The sequence below is a fragment of the Haliotis rubra genome, unplaced genomic scaffold (assembly GCF_003918875.1).
Source record: "Haliotis rubra isolate DU_JTF1 unplaced genomic scaffold, ASM391887v1 Scf473, whole genome shotgun sequence".
Classification (NCBI taxonomy): domain Eukaryota; kingdom Metazoa; phylum Mollusca; class Gastropoda; order Lepetellida; family Haliotidae; genus Haliotis; species Haliotis rubra.
This window is the reverse complement of record NW_025767161.1, coordinates 111,992-129,551: the sequence shown is the minus strand read 5'-3', so window position 1 is coordinate 129,551 and position 17,560 is coordinate 111,992. Positions and strand designations below refer to the sequence as shown.

The window sequence follows — 17,560 nt, the reverse complement described above, 5'->3', positions numbered from 1 at the left end:
CTTTGCAGACCGTTGAATTTGCTGGTTACCCTTTGCAGCCCGTTGAATATGCTGGGACCCTTTGCAGTACGTTGAATGTGCTGGGACCCTTTGCAGTACGTTGAATGTGCTGGGAACCCTTTGCAGCCCGTTGAATGTGCTGGGACCCTTTGCAGCCCGTTGATTATATGTTTCAATTGGTCTATATTGGTGCCTATGTACTTGGTATAAACAGGATCAACCGATATTTGTGCCTGGTCTGACAAAAAGCGAATGTAGCGTTACTCTCTATAGACCCTGTTCAGGTACGGCGCTCCGTTGCACAAAGCGATCCTAGTGCAAAGGTGGTAGCAACTCCCTTCCCTAACAAAGACTACGACTAGCGTAGCGATACAATAGCATTGTTGAATGGAGCCCAGCAGTACGTAGCACCGCGGTAGCTGTGTGAGGCTCTTGGTACAGAACACAATGAGCAAATCATGTCCACTTTAACAAAATAAATCCACTAAAGCTGAAACAATGGTGATTATCACTTCGCAGCTAACGAAGACTATGTCTCTGAACATATGTCATTTAGATACAAATGAACTCCATTTAAATACAAAAAGCAGTCCCAGTGTGATGGGAGATTCAGAACGTTAGGAACATCTAACTTGTATCGGCAAGGGGAGACTAACGCTTAGTCTCTGAATGTGTATAATTTTGATAGTAACAAATAAACCCATTTAAATTGAAAAGGAGCCCTAGTGAGTTGGGAGACTCAGAACCTGAACCTGAGGAAATCTAGACTTGCTTCATTTTAGGGCTTTAGCACTGTAGGGAGGGCTAGGCAGTAGGGAAAATAATGTGATTCGGGGACTGTGACTACGGCCAGGGCTTTAGCATTGGGCTTGGCGGAAGGGAAAATAATGTGGCTCCGGGACTGTGAGGCAGACTAGGGCAAGCGGACACACGTTTATTTTTTCGAAATGCCCTCGCTGACTTTCCGAGGAGGAAGTAAGCTGAAATAAAACTGTCAGATCCGGGATATCTTGTCATATGCCACGTAAGCAGGACAGCAGGAATGTTCCTTGTTTTTTAAAAAGAATGTGAACAGAATAGACGACTTGGTCCTTCGCCTTGTCAGTATGTTCATCGTTATCACTCAGAACAATACTAACTGATTTTGAAAAAAAACCGATACTGATTTTGTTCTCCTCATGTTTTATGTTTCACATGTGTGTCTCGATGTCACCATGGCAACCGAAACACCACGAGTAAGGTTGGCATTGGTTGTTCGTGGTATACAGTGAAGCGACAGGGAACTTGTAATTCATAAGGTGGGGTGGGGAGCGATTGTAAAATATTTTGCTGACACCCGCAATCCGCAATGTTTTGTAACAGTTTGTATTGGAACTACCAAATGCATGTAACATCTTGTCATGACCCCGCCGTTTTATAATAGTCCCTCAAATTTATTACTTAGATATGTTTCATAAAGTATAACGTGTTTATTCTTAAAAACTGGAACTGCGCCGCTCCCTCCCTCTTTCTCTGTCTCTCCCTCTCTCTTTACTCTTTCTCCCTCCCCACTCATTCCCCCTTCCTCCTCCTCTCTCTCGCCCTCCTTCTTCTGACTCTCTCTTTCCCTCTATTCCCACTCATTCTCCCTCCCTCCTCCTCTCTCTCACCCTCCTTCTTCTGACTCTCTTTCCCTCCATTCCCACTCATTCTCCCTCCCTCCTTCTCCTCTCTCTCGCCCTCTCTCTCTCCGCCCTTCTCTCTCCCCCTCCTCCTCTCTCTCCCTCCTCCTCTCTCTCGCCCTCTCTCTCTCGCCTCCTCCCTCTCGCCTTCTCTCTCCCTCCTCCTCTCTCTCGCCCTTTCTCTCCCTCCTCCCTCTCCCGCCCTCTCTCTCCCCCTCCTTCTCCTCTCTCGCCCTCCCTTCTTCTGACCCTCTCTATCCCCCTGTCTCTCCATTCCTAGCCCCTACAAACCCCCCTCTCTCTCTCTCTCTCTCTCTCTCTCTCTCTCTCTCTCTCTCTCTCTCTCTCTCTCTCTCTCTCTCTCTCTCTCTCTCTCTCTCTCTCTCTCTCTCTCTCTCTCTCTCTCTCTCTCTCTCTCTCTCTCTCTCTCTCTCTCTCTCTCTCCCAATATTCTCAAATAACCGTGAATCAGCCGTGGACTCCGACGACATGGAGGACTGGAGGACTCAGGACAGCTGTGTGACTATAGGCCGTTGCTCCCAGCAGGGTCTGCCAGTGCAGGTATTATGGTATTCCGAAAGGCACATCATCCGAGACACGGCCTGCATGTCAAACAGTCCACGTGACAAACTCCACACTGAAAAAAGATGTCAGAATGCCACAAGTATATATTCAGGATGTTAATTGTTTTTAATTTTAACATTCCCGTATCGCGAGGTTAGCACATCAACGAAGATGAAAGTAAAAGAATGTCTTTTCTCGGTCTTAAGTTGTTATTTTGTAAGGCCTAAATAATAGGCGTCCCTACTGACTTTGAACATATATGTTATGCACCTAGTTTGTGAGAAGCTTAAATTACAATTGTCCTTCACTACAGCAAGACTGACTGACTGACTGACTGACTGACCCATCCATGCACCCACCCACCTACTCACTCACTCACTGTCCTTCACTACAGAAAGAGCAAGGTTTTCGTACAGTTCTAGACCATACACTCACTCACTCACTCACTCACTCAATCACCCACTGGCCTTCACTATAGCAAGATTTAGATCAAGCTTTTTTTACAGTTCTACACCACGTACGCACGCAAGCACGCAAGCACGCACGCTAGTCTGTCTCACAGTCCCTGAACCACATTATTGTCCCTACTGCCAAGCCCTCTTTGCAGTGCTAAAGCCCTAAATAAAGCAAGTCTAGATTTCCTCAGGTTCAGGTTCTGAATCTCTGGTCTCCCTGGGGCTCCTTTTCAATTTAAATGGGCTTGTTTGTTACTATCAAAATTATATATATTCAGAGACAACGCCTTAGTCTAGCACGCACGCACGCACGCACGCACGCTCGCACGCGCGCACATCCCCGGCCTCAAGTACACGTGAGATATGGAAGTCGTATAAGCAGCCTTTGGTCTTTGAAGATTCAAGACCGATACATCACACAGTGCAATCCCCAAGGCCGTAACGCAGTTAATAGTTCGGAAACCCCGACAGCCGGGAGATTAACATTCGGAAATACTCGGCGGCACGAGTCGTTATTCAGGATATACGTCAAAACGGATGATTTCAATCCGGATTTCTATGGGAACTTTACCGTCCAGATTATCGGAGTTTCACACTATTAGTATTCTGAAGGCGTAGAGTTTATCACCCTTTACCTTGACCAGATCCACTGCAAGATATGTACGTGGGTGTATGTAGTAATGCATGGGTTTGGGCTAATGCATTACATAGGCTGGGAATTAGAGTAAACGGATCATAAGTAATCGCTTATCATGAAAGTATGCCACTGTATATCCTTCATTAATGAATACCACAATATACTCGAACAGAAACGTACCATGTATATATTGCAGTGACTTAAGCAATTTTATAATAAGCTTAGAGAAAATGGAACGAAACGAATCATGACAAGGGTAAGTTAACGTATCATATCAGCAGTGTTATGAGACCCTATGTTCCACATGCCGACGTCACAGATTACCGGAACCTCGTTAACCCGGACGGCAGCGTTCGCTTGCATTCTCCCGGATTAACAGATTTCTGGGTAAACAAATCCTGGGTAAGTATGATTTAGAGTTTATTTCACACTCCGAGGCATTTATGACGTGGCGTTTACGTCACCGTCATGAGCTAATTTGCATAGAACTTGACCGAATTTTTCTCTTGTTTGTAAACAATTGGGCGTATGGAGAGGTCAGAGCAGTCGACGGGAACAAAAGTCTTCATCGCGTTTTACAGAATTTAAGACATACCGACAGACAGACAGACAGACGCCGGATTAGAGGGCGTATAAATGATCATAAATTAACTAGCTTCTGCCGGGACCAACTTCTAGTGCTGATATTGAGAGCATGCCGGATTGGAGGGCTGCCGGTTTAGAGGGCTTTCACTTTATATACCTTTAGTAACATAGTTCTATGTTGAAGGTGACGAATAACATAATATGGCTTTACACGTAAATTGACTTAAAGCAAAAAATTCAGTGGGTGGTCGCGGGTGGATGTGGGTGTAGGGATGTGGGGTGTTTGTCGGTGTCTTCTCTTTGTGAGTACAATTTGGTAAGCTCTTCTCTGGCGTTTCAAGCCGGTGCTGGAATATTGCTAAAAAAGGCGTAAAACAATACTCACTCTATGACTGCTCGTGTTACAACTAAAATCAAGCAACTAAAACCAAGCAGAGAGGCGCCATGAAAATAGTGTTTATGTTATACTGAATTTTTTCAATGAAAGTTAACAATTTCATGGAATACTTTCAAATTTAAATGGACGGTGAAGATGTATAACTTGTCGAGTGGACAGTGGACGTCAGGAAGTGTATGGTGTGACGTCGGGAGATTAATTATTCAGACAGCGCTGGAGTCAGATGCAACACCTTGTGTCTGACTGAACATAAGCCTTGGTGAAGGCCTATGGCTCTAATGCGCTGTGTAAAAGACTAGGCCGCAGATTATATTATTCAGACAGCGCTGAGTCAGATGCAACACCGCAGCTCTCATGTTATCTGACTGACGACAATATTCCAGAAATATGGTATCACCCATGCATGCTGGGGCTTCGGCGTGACGAGCCAACGCTTTAACCATTAGGCTACCCTATAACCGCTTATTGCCTGATTGCCACAGCTCTCATACTTTTAACATAGACTTATGATTGCCACAGCTCTCATACTTTAACATAGGATTGCCACAGCTCTCATGTTATGATTGCCGCATTATGATTGCCGCAGCTCTCATACTTTAACATAGACTTATGATTGCCGCAGCTCTCATACTTTAACATAGACTTTGCCAGGCTTTAACACAGACCTCATACTTTAACATAGACTATGATTGCCGCAGCTCTCATATTTAACATGACTTATGATTGCCACAGCTCTCATACTTTAACATAGACTTATGATTGCCACAGCTCTCATACTTTAACATAGACTTATGATTGCCACAGCTCTCATACTTTAACATAGACTTATGATTGCCACAGCTCTCATACTTTAACATAGACTTATGATTGCCGCAGCTCTCATACTTTAACATAGACTTATGATTGCCGCAGCTCTCATACTTTAACATAGACTTATGATTGCCGCAGCTCTCATACTTTAACATAGACTTATGATTGCCACAGCTCTCATACTTTAACATAGACTTATGATTGCCACAGCTCTCATACTTTAACATAGACAGCCACAGCTCTCATACTTTAACATAGACTTATGATTGCCACAGCTCTCATACTTTAACATAGACTTATGATTGCCGCAGCTCTCATACTTTAACATAGACTTATGATTGCCGCAGCTCTCATACTTTAACATAGACTTATGATTGCCGCAGCTCTCATACTTTAACATAGACTTATGATTGCCACAGATTGCTTCATCGTTGATGTATGACAATCACAGCTCCCACGCCTCAGCCAAAACTCTCTATAGAGATATAGTTGTAATATCGTATTCACGATATTCCGTTTCATTTTCAGACGAGATGATTGTCCAAGACGATTAAAGATAAAATCCATCGATAATTCTGACAAATATTAATTTCCACGACTCCTGATGGTCAACATGCCCAGAAATACAGGCAACCAACTCCATTGCAATAATCATCAGAAATCCACTGTAGGCTTCTGGCTGTATCAAAGGCGTATTTGTATGCGCCACTGCTAAACAGACCACGTACTCGCTATATTGAGGCTTATATATGGCAACTAATGGGATCGGGTGGTCAGGCTCGCTAACTTTGTTGACACATTTTGTCCATCCATCAAACTATAAATTTTCTTCTCTATTGAATTGTTTAAATGAATTTGTAATTCAAAATGTTGCGGTTTTCATTTATCAAGCCATGTTGATACAAAAATTGTAAATATGGAATGTTCTATAGGCCGGTGGCCTCCTCAGTACTGAAATAAAGATTGATAGAAAGATTCATATATATTTGACACGTAATTTTAATCCAATCGCGTAGATCAATGCTCTTAATGTTAATCTCTGGATTATCTGGTATAAACTGGCTCGTCTACTGGCCACAGCCATCTAGATGGAACATTTCAGAGTGCAGCGTTAAACAAACATATGAACAAACAGACGAACGATCGAGCGAACCTGTGAGTGAGTGAGTGAGTGAACAGTCAACGAAGTTGGCAATCTCGGCTATATCAGACAGTAATAACATGCATTGTGGGGGTTATATGCCAGGTACGCACCTGCTATGAGGTTTGTGTTTGTAGTTGACCACAGTTAACCTTTTGCTGGCCAGCCTGACAATACTCACGTCAGCAGCCTTTATTTATAAATACTCCAGAACACAAGGTGTGTACTGCAAATTTAAAACAAATGTTGAATGTCCAGTTATCATCTTATTCATTATTGATTATTATTATAATTATATTTAAGCACATATTTATCTTATTTCTCTTCCTCACCCTTCTCCCTCCCCACTCTCTCTCTCTCCCTCGTTACTTTTTCTTTCTCTCCCCTACTCCCCTCTTTCTATCCCTCTCTCTTTTTCCTTTCTCCCCTTCTCCCTCCTTCAAGGGCTCCCTCTCTCTTTCTCCCCCCACTCTCTCCCTCTCTCTATGGGCAAAACAAACCAGTGATTGATATCATGAGCAACCCCTACGTCAAGATGCTATCGTGACCAACCACCCGATCAAACATTACGTAGCGTCTTACGTCACGAGAACTGCGGGCCTCCACCTGGGAGTTGAATGGGCACAATCCCACGCAATGATGCTGTCTTATGATGTAAAGAGGGACTGATCACGTGACACGTGACATGACCCACAAGGAACACGTGACATGGACAAAACGGGCGGTCAGACCACTCTTATGCAAGAGATCTGACGCACAAGCGAGAAATGGGACAGGCAAATACGCAGGTGAGCGTGCACTCTCCGCGTCATCTGAATCAACACAAAACCCATGACACAGCATCATATTCACGGGAGATTGAAGGGGTCGTTGATAAGAAAGCCATTTACGTTTCAGAATGTAGGAAAGTAACCAAGTAAACTATAGGCTATAGCACAGAACCCAGTACCTTGATTAGTCTAGTCCCCAACCCTACATTTAAACCAGAGACCACATAATCTGTATATATTATATGGTCTCTGCTGAAACCAATTCCTGATAATTTAATTGCTGACCGTTGCGTAATAAAGTTCACTGTGTATGCTGGGGCGGTGGGACAGTCAAGCGGGTAAAACGTGCCTTGATGTTGCGTAAAAATCCGACTCACTTATTCATACACAGCAAATCATATGATTCTCTGTCCAAAGAAACGTACCTGGGTAAGACTTCCTCCCGTATCCACCCTAAATTTCAGGTAATAGGATTTGACTTTTAGGGGGAATACGGACGGAAATCTTTCCGGACCACCGATACAGGTCAGGTAGAATCCTATAAGGACCACCGATACACGTCAGGTAGAATCCTATAAGGACCACCGATACACGTTAGGTAGAATCCTATAAGGACCACCGATACACGTCAGGTAGAATCCTATACGGACCACCGATACACGTCAGGTAGAATCCTATACGGACCACCAATACACGTCAGGTAGAATCCTACAAGGACCACCGATACACGTCAGGTAGAATCCTATAAGGACCACCGATACACGTCAGGTAGAATCCTATACGGACCACCGATAAACGTCAAGTAGAATCCTACAAGGACCACCGATACACGTCAGGTAGAATCCTACAAGGACCACCGATACAGGTCAGGTAGAATCCTACAAGGACCACCGATACAGGTCAGGTAGAATCCTATAAGGACCACCGATACAGGTCAGGTAGAATCCTACAAGGACCACCGATACAGGTCAGGTAGAATCCTATAAGGACCACCGATACACGTCAGGTAGAATCCTACAAGGACCACCGATACACGTCAGGTAGAATCCTACAAGGACCACCGATACACGTCAGGTAGAATCCTACAAGGACCACCGATACACGTCAGGTAGAATCCTACAAGGACAACTGATACAGGTCAGGTAGAATCCTATAAGGGCCACCGATACACGTCAAGTAGAATCCTATAAGGACCACCGATACAGGTCAGGTAGAATCCTATAAGGACCACCGATACACGTCAAGTAGAATCCTATAAGGACCACCGATACACGTCACGTAGAATCCTATAAGGACCACCGATACACGTCAGGTAGAATCCTATAAAGACCACCGATACACGTCAAGTAGAATCCTATAAGGACCACCGATACACGTCAAGTAGAATCCTATAAGGACCACCGATAAACGTCAGGTAGAATCCTATAAGGACCACCGATACACGTCAGGTAGAATCCTATAAGGACCACCGATAAACGTCAAGTAGAATCCTACAAGGACCACCGATACAGGTCAGGTAGAAGCCTACAAGGACCACCGATACAGGTCAGGTAGAATCCTATAAGGACCACCGATAAACGTCAGGTAGAATCCTACAAGGACCACCGATACACGTCAGGTAGAATCCTATAAGGACCAACAACACACGTCAGGTAGAATCCTATAAGGACCACCGATACAGGTCAGGTAGAATCCTACAAGGACCACCGATACAGGTCAGGTAGAATCCTACAAGGACCACCGATACACGTCAGGTAGAATCCTACAAGGACCACCGATACACGTCAGGTAGAATCCTACAAGGACCACCGATACACGTCAGGTAGAATCCTACAAGGACAACTGATACAGGTCAGGTAGAATCCTATAAGGGCCACCGATACACGTCAAGTAGAATCCTATAAGGACCACCGATACACGTCAGGTAGGATCCTATAAGGACCACCGATACACGTCACGTAGAATCCTATAAGGACCACCGACACAGATCAGGTAGAATCCTACAAGGACCACCGGTACACGTCAGGTAGAATCCTATAAGGACCACCGATACGTCAGAGTAGAATCCTATAAGGACCACCGATACGTCAGGGTAGAATCCTATAAGGACCACCGATACACGTCAGGTAGAATCCTATAAGGACCACCGATACACGTCAGGTAGAATCCTATAAGGACCACCGATACAGGTCAGGTAGAATCCTATAAGGACCACCGATACACGTCAGGTAGAATCCTATAAGGACCACCGATACACGTCAGTAGAATCCTATAAGGACCACCGATACACGTCGGGTAGAATCCTATAAGGACCACCGATACGTCAGGTAGAATCCTATAAGGACCACCGATACACGTCAGGTAGGATCCTAAGGACCACCGATACACGTCAGGTAGAATCCTATAAGGACCACCGATACGTCAGGTAGAATCCTATAAGGACCACCGATACACGTCAAGTAGATCCTATAAGGACCACCGATACGTCAGGTAGAATCCTATAAGGACCACCGATACACGTCAGGTAGAATCCTATAAGGACCACCGATACACGTCAGGTAGAGATCCTATAAGGACCACCGATACACGTCAGGTAGAATCCTATAAGGACCACCGATACGTCAGGTAGAATCCTATAAAGGACCACCGATACACGTCAGGTAGAATCCTATAAGGACCACCGATACACGTCAGGTAGAATCCTATAAGGACCACCGATACACGTCAGGTAGAGATCCTACAAGGACCACCGATACACGTCAGGTAGAATCCTATAAGGACCACCGATACACGTCAGGTAGAATCCTATAAGGGACCACCGATACACGTCAGGTAGAATCCTATAAGGACCACCGATACACGTCAGGTAGAATCCCATAAGGACCACCGATACACGTCAGGTAGAATCCTATAAGGACCACCGATACACGTCAGGTAGAATCTCTATAAGGACCACCGATAAGGACGATACACGTCAGGTAGAATCCTATAAGGACCACCGATACCGATACACGTCAGGTAGAATCCTATAAGGACCACCGATACACGTCAGGTAGAATCCTATAAGGACCACCGATACACGTCAGGTAGAATCCTATAAGGACCACCGATACACGTCAGGTAGAATCCTATAAGGACCACCGATACACGTCAGGTAGAATCCTATAAGGACCACCGATACACGTCAGGTAGAATCCTATAAGGACCACCGATACACGTCAGGTAGAATCCTATAAGGACCACCGATACAGATCAGGAGAATCCTACAAGGACCACCGATACACGTCAGGTAGAATCTATAAGGACCACCGATACACGTCAGGTAGAATCCTATAAGGACCACCGATACACGTCAGGTAGAATCCTATAAGGACCACCGATACACGTCAGGTAGAATCCTATAAGGACCACCGATACACGTCAGGTAGAATCCTATAAGGACCACCGATACACGTCAGGTAGAATCCTACAAGGACCACCGATACACGTCAGGTAGAATCCTATAAGGACCACCGATACACGTCAGGTAGAATCCTATAAGGACCACCGATACACGTCAGGTAGAATCCTACAAGGACCACCGATACGTCAGGTAGAATCCTATAAGGACCACCGATACACGTCAGGTAGAATCCTACAAGGACCACCGATACACGTCAGGTAGAATCCTATAAGGACCACCGATACACGTCAGGTAGAATCCTATAAGGACCACCGATACACGTCAGGTAGAATCCTATAAGGACCACCGATACACGTCAGGTAGAATCCTATAAGGACCACCGATACACGTCAGGTAGAATCCTATAAGGACCACCGATACACGTCAGGTAGAATCCTATAAGGACCACCGATACACGTCAGGTAGAATCCTATAAGGACCACCGATACACGTCAGGTAGAATCCTATAAGGACCACCGATACACGTCAGGTAGAATCCTATAAGGACCACCGATACACGTCAGGTAGAATCCTATAAGGACCACCGATACACGTCAGGTAGAATCCTATAAGGACCACCGATACAGTCAGGTAGAATCCTATAAGGACCACCGATACACGTCAGGTAGAATCCTATAAGGACCACCGATACACGTCAGGTAGAATCCTATAAGGACCACCGATACACGTCAGGTAGAATCCTATAAGGACCACCGATACACGTCAGGTAGAATCCTACAAGGACCACCGATACACGTCAGGTAGAATCCTATAAGACCACCGATACGTCAGGTAGGTCCTATACGGACCACCGATGCGTCAAGTAGATGGACCACCGATACACGTCAGGTAGAATCCTATAAGGACCACCGATACACGTCAACTAAAGTGGCGATGGTGGCTGGGTGGATGTGTCATGTACAAAAGGATCATAATAAACCCGTTGGGCGAGCTATCCATGCAATTAATTTGGGATTCGAACCCACGATCCAAGGTCTGAGGTACCCTTCAGGGACTCCAAGCTTTGTCCCTGTTCTGCATATCATCGTTACATTTTATATTCTCTGAATACTACACCGAAATCCTAAGTATATACACTGATATCGCCATTGCAGCCATTGCTTATACATTTCAGAAACTATCTGAACAGTGAATTTTTCATGCCCTACCATAGTCATGATAGTGTGGTAACACGTGTGTGAGATTACGATTATGACGAACCAGCCTGGCCCAGCGTCAGCCAACCCTACTGCAGATCGCACGCTAGTCTGTCTCACAGTCCCTGAACCAATTATTTTCCCTACAGCCTAGCCTTCCCTGTAGTGCCAAAGCCCTAAACGAAGCAAGTCTAGATTTCCCCAGGTTCTGAATCTCTGGTCTCCCTAGGGCTCCTTTTCAATTTAAATGGGCTTGTTTGTTACTATCAAAATTATATATATATTCAGAGACTAAGCCTTAGTCTAATGGCACGCAAGAAGCACCGCCTGGGACGGTTCTTGCAATCTATGGAGCATGTGAAGGGCCACATTCCACAGAGTGCATGTATCTATTATGAGCGCAGGACGGCTTGGGTTACAAGAATTGCATCAGCACGCCACATTTACCCCGCTGTAGCGCGATCACGCACGACCAGTGAACCGACTCATAAGCTCCGTGATATTTGATAACCCATTCGGAACCAGCACGCGTTCATGACACATACGCAACTTAAGTTTAACCATGAAATCTCTGAGAAGAAGATAAGCGTACAGAGATCGGTTGATATTTCTGATGTGTAAATGTGTTCTACGTCAGGTTTTCTGCGCAGATTCATCCCACGGAAACAAAGCATGATGTTCATGGAATTTCTCCCTTTTTATTCAGGTATACTACGATCAGTAAGGAGTACAATGCGTAATGGGCAGCTGACAGCTGCCGTATAAGGCTGACGTGGATAACGGGTTGATCCTTACACTATGGTAATTTTTAACGTAGCTTTGAAGACTTGTTTGTGACGTCACCGAGTGTCAGCTTGAGGTGCCGGGATCGAGCCCACCTGTGACCGGGTGTAAAAACCTTGGAGTCAACTTCGTGTGCAGACTCTTTCAGTGTTGTCACAACCCCTAGTGTACAGTGCGCAACCCTGTGCACTTAAAAGAACCCACAAATCCGTTGGTATATGACCAGATGGTGGCCACATGAATACGTGCAAACACCTAGTTGCGGGTACAGCAACGTGCCCGCGACCTTCCACTCTCCGGGCGGACGCTCTAACCACTACACCACGAAGGCGGTTATATTTTGTCCGATGTGCCAACGGATTTTCTGAACAGTAAATTGGATATTACGTCCAATTCTGTGTGATACACTCTACATCCCTATAATGTGTCAATAGTGTGATGTGTCCCGATCCACTAAACGTTCGTAACGTTACGATCGGTCGTAACTCTGTAGTTTAGCATAGACTTACGAATGTCGTAGCCCTACGAACGTTTTGTGGATCGGGATCCTATATATACACACATTAACAGGAGCAACAGGTGGCCCAGTCGATAAAGTTGCCCATCATAATTCAAGGACCTTGGTTCTACTCCAACCAATTTAGCGAACCTGGCCACCCGATCCCGCCAGTCGCCTCTTTCGACAAGTATGGGTCGCTGAAGACCAATTCTAACCCGGATCTTCACGGAGTTTAGAAGTGTACGCGTGTACTGTTAAGGAATGTTTATGGCCTTCGTCCATCCCTCAAAACGGTCTATTTGAATCTTTTTAATGGAAGCGTTAAATCACCCACCTCGCCCACATTAAGCTGGCTTGCAGTGGTATGACCACGACGGATCAAAACTAAAATTGGAGAACACACTCGATGTCATCGTATCGAGTAGATCTATGCCCGTGATGGTAATCACTGGATTTTCTGATTCGGACTCGGCTTTTTGCAGATCGCAATCATTTAGCTGAGTGCAGCCTTACACAACAAGCACACACATCAACGCTGTGTTACCCTGCGCACCTACATATCCTAAGTGAATGAGTGAGTTTGGCTTTACGCCGCTTTTAGCAATATTCCAGCATTATGCCGGCGGGGAACACCGGAAACGGGCTTATACCCATGTGGGGAATCGATCCCGGGTCTTCGGCGTGACGAGCGAACGCTTTAACCTCTAGGCTAACACCACCGCCCCGAATACCATAAGAGCCTAATGCCACAAAATGATTATATTTACAATATATGATGTCGTCAGCTAATACCCATGCATTCAGTAGAAAGATTATTTTATAGATAGAACATTTCTAAAAAAGAATGAGGTTGAGTGAGTGAGTAAGTGGTTGGGTGCATGAGTGGGTGAGTGAGGTCTCAGGCGTTTACCACTCTTGTAAAATCAGCTGTTACAGGTATGATACTGACAAACCTAGAAATATATACATCACCTCGAATCGAACTGTAACCATATGTTTCTGGTGTGCCACAGATGTTTCTGCTCAGCTAATTGCGGTGCCTTGAAGGACTGGACCCACCGTGCCCCTATATGATATATGATGACCCAGTAATTAGCATTGTCAGTTAACGTCAACCATACCCATGAATTCAGTTACAAGAATTTGTTTATAGATAAAATGTTTTTGAAAAGACCGAGCACCTTAAGACGTCTTCGAGACAGCTCAACAAGCGATTATCATTTTGAGCCCGCACTGAGCATGGGCTTCTATTGGCCGCACTTGTAATGTAATTAAGAAGTACTTAACCATCGTCTATCAGGTTTGCAAGTAGTGATTGTAGGGGTAGTGTAGTAGTGATTTATTTGGTGCGTGTGTGCCGATGAGGCACACCAATGATTTTAGCCTGTCTCACAATCCAGGAGACATATCTTTCCCACCATCAGTCCTGCTTTATTGTTATGCAATAGTAAGTGAGTGAGTGAGTTGGGTTTTACGCCGCTTCTAGCAATATTACAGCAATATCAGCGGGGTACACAAGAAAGAGGCTTCACACATTGTACCCATGTGGGATTTGGAACCCGGGTCTTCGGCGTGACGAGCGAACGCTTTAACCACTAGGCTACCCCACCGCCCCTGTTATTCAATAACTCAAATGAAGCAAATCTATATTTCCCACGGGTTTGTCTGAATCTCACTGTTGCTCATTTTAAACTGAAATGGCGTTCTTTATTTCTGCCCAAGTTGTATATGTTCAATGACTGGGCGTCAGACGGTAATGACCCTACAATGACGTCCTTTACGTCAGCAGCAACACCTCCACGACGATGTCTCATTAATAAAGAACGTGTTGCGAACACCCATTCATTCAGCAGAGAATAAATAAATATCGATCTTGATTAAGACATCAATACACATTCGTACAAATCAATATCAATACCTATCTGTGAACGTAGGTGTTCTGTATTAAAGTTCATCCCGAGATTTCTCGCGTCGATTTACGCTTAATGGTTGGGTAGAAAAGAAAACATGATATGATACTTTTTTCATTGATTGTCATTCTGAATTAACTATTATAAATAATTTATAATTATTTTTAGAACATATTCTGCTTTGCTAACTGTGTTGTTTGGTTGGATGCAAAAGAGGAAATTATCACCATGAGGCTTGCGCTATGATTCGTTTTATTTTGCCGGTATAGGTATTGGTAGTAACACCGGCATGTCACGTGACACGAACAAAGCACACGTTGTATGGATAAATGCTTCATTAAATATAATAACATGAAGGATTAGCATTCGTTAAATCAATCCACTGGAGCGTACCTGTAACAAGACATGTTCTGTGCTATCATACACAGTCAACGAGCGCTAGAGTTGCATATTATGATGTTTTTATCATAGAGTAATCGGAATCACCTATATAGCACATTGTCTTCCTACATGCATCGTCATTTCAGAGCACTCGGGAATCTCAGAGGAATATCGCATATTGTTACAATCATCCGAGGTAACTGGCCAATCACAGACGTTCAATTCGCCTCACGCGCTGTATCTGCGCATGCGTCCCGCGCACCTGTCTACAGACGGTGCGTCTGACAAATGCTCCATGTTGACATGGCGCAACATGCTTCCAATGTAGAAGCAAATATCGATCTCACGTTTTCTGCAGGTTATCACTTGTTGGGGATGCTGACGCTAGAGGGAGCTGTTAGCACAGTGGCGTGAGGCACGCGCGGAGCTCGAGCGATGATGCAATCTTTGACGATACGCAGTGTTAATGTCTCTGTGTTTAGCTTTCACCATCTGAGAACTATGGTAGTTCAGCAGGCAGGAGATGTTTTTGACGAAGAGAGTTCTAGAAACATGCCATGATGAGATGAGATTACAATCACCCACTTTCTTTCTTTATATTTATTATCTGCAAATAAGCAGTATCAATTAACAAGTCATGACTAAACAAAATATAAGAATTATCTTCCAAGTTCGTTCCAGTTCAGCAATGTCTTTTGCATACAACACAGGAAATGAGTTACCGTTATAAAAAAACACGACATTTATTATCATGTTGATAAGGTCAGGTGCAACCAGGAAGATCAGAACACGTGTAAGATAAACCGTTCTGGAGCGAAACTGATTTCCCTTCTAGCCCCGATTCTGTATTGAATATAGAAGGATGCAGTTACGAGGAAACGATTTCATTATTCATACACATACTGATATTAGGGGTGACAAAGGTCAGCCGTATAGTAATTAACGGTAAACATGCAATGAGGTCCTGTTTGTATTGCATTATTCCCACCAATGTTACCTGCTAAAAACTGAATGCCAATCGTGCATGTTCATCTTTTATAAAGTAGAATATATTTTCACAATAATTATATGCAGGGGAGATCCGCAGTATAGTTTTAATAAAAAAAGAAGACCGTTTACTCATTCAAAATTGTTCAGCACCATACAGGAGCCGTGACACGTGTGATTCTCCTATTTATTGTATATTAATGAGTTAAGTAATATTTCGGCCAATTGACCACCGGGTGGGGTTCGTGTTATATGTATTATTGAATATTGGTGTCATTATTGATATTGATGTTGGACACAGAAATCATCTTAATTGACAGACACATTCTCTATAAATGTATATGGTAGGCATCTTTTACGTGATGTGTCTATAAATAGCGAATAATTAGTATACCATATGACCATTACACATGCAGCATGCATCCCTGGGCCGCCCGAGTGCACGTTTGGTCATGTGATTATCAGAGTTCACTCGGCTCAACTCGGCTGCTTTCGCTACCTACAGAATAAACTGGGCTGCGCTTCACCAACTGCGTTCGATTTCTACCTGAATCACACGAGGTTAAAACAATTCTGGCAACCAGGGTTGACTTGATTCAACCTGTGTTAAGGTTGACTTGGTCGATGAATGACAAAGTATCCCAGATGCGTAGATCGATGCTTCGGATGTCAGTCACTGGATTGTCTGGTGCAGACTCGGTTAGGTCTGTTGTTTAACGCTGCATAGATTTTCAAATACACTGGATATCAGGAAATGAGTGCAATAAATGGTTTATTCTATTTTATTGTGTTTGTTTGTTGTTTAATGCCGTACTTAGCAACATTCCAGCTATATGTGGGCGGTCTGTAAATAATCTAGTCTGGACCAGACAATCCAGTTATCAACAGCATGAGAATCGATCTACGCAATATGTGTCAACCAAGTCCACCTGACCACCCGATCCCGTTAGTCGCCTCTTACGACTAGCATGGGGTATACTGAAGGCGTCTTACCCGGGTAGGAAGAGGCTAGGGTTTAGGTCAGGTTGATAAGTAGATATATTGATAGCTGGGGTAAGTATGGATACGTAGTAATTACACAATAAGATACTTAATGGTTAGCCGAACGCAGATGAACCTGCCCGATCAATGCACATTCACAGGGCCGATGCGCAGGGCCCATGTGTTTTACGGTTTATCAATTATTGCTGTAGTATGAGAGACTACAACAACGAGGTTGTCTGGGTGCAGCGTCATCGACGACCGTGACTTCGTGTACGGGCAGTGGTCGTATCAGCAGCATATGTATGCCTACCTGTGCAAATAACATCAAACGTACCGTTATGCATTACGTCGACAATCAAATTTAATTGGTTAAATGACCTTTTACGAAAAGGTTATA

General features: G+C 44.3%; 1 protein-coding gene and 2 long non-coding RNA genes across 4 annotated transcripts; 1 reads left to right on the top strand and 2 right to left on the bottom strand.

Annotated features, from left to right (window-relative positions):
- Positions 1-1,551: 1,551 nt before the first annotated feature.
- On the bottom strand, positions 1,552-1,935 carry LOC124290747 (octapeptide-repeat protein T2-like). Its single transcript, XM_046727560.1, has one exon. The coding sequence runs from the start codon at positions 1,933-1,935 to the stop codon at positions 1,552-1,554; it is 384 nt and encodes a 127-aa protein (XP_046583516.1).
- Positions 1,936-3,632: 1,697 nt separating this feature from the next.
- Positions 3,633-6,085, top strand: LOC124290760. Its single transcript, XR_006902028.1, has 2 exons — positions 3,633-3,719; positions 5,638-6,085. It is a non-coding gene; the product is annotated as an uncharacterized LOC124290760 (long non-coding RNA).
- An 8,961-nt stretch (positions 6,086-15,046) lies between these two features.
- LOC124290761 lies at positions 15,047-17,351 on the bottom strand. 2 transcript variants are annotated; one of them, XR_006902029.1, is made up of 2 exons: positions 17,270-17,351; positions 15,047-15,736 (listed from the first exon to the last, which is right to left on the bottom strand). It is a non-coding gene; the product is annotated as an uncharacterized LOC124290761 (long non-coding RNA). The 2 variants fall into 2 exon arrangements; XR_006902030.1 differs by having other exon boundaries at positions 15,047-15,799; positions 17,270-17,330.
- Positions 17,352-17,560: the final 209 nt, after the last annotated feature.

What these genes read in the sequence shown, in the direction of transcription:
- LOC124290747 (XM_046727560.1), bottom strand. Translation starts at nt 1,935, where the DNA reads ATGGAGAGACAGGGGGATAGAGAGGGTCAGAAGAAGGGAGGGCGAGAG.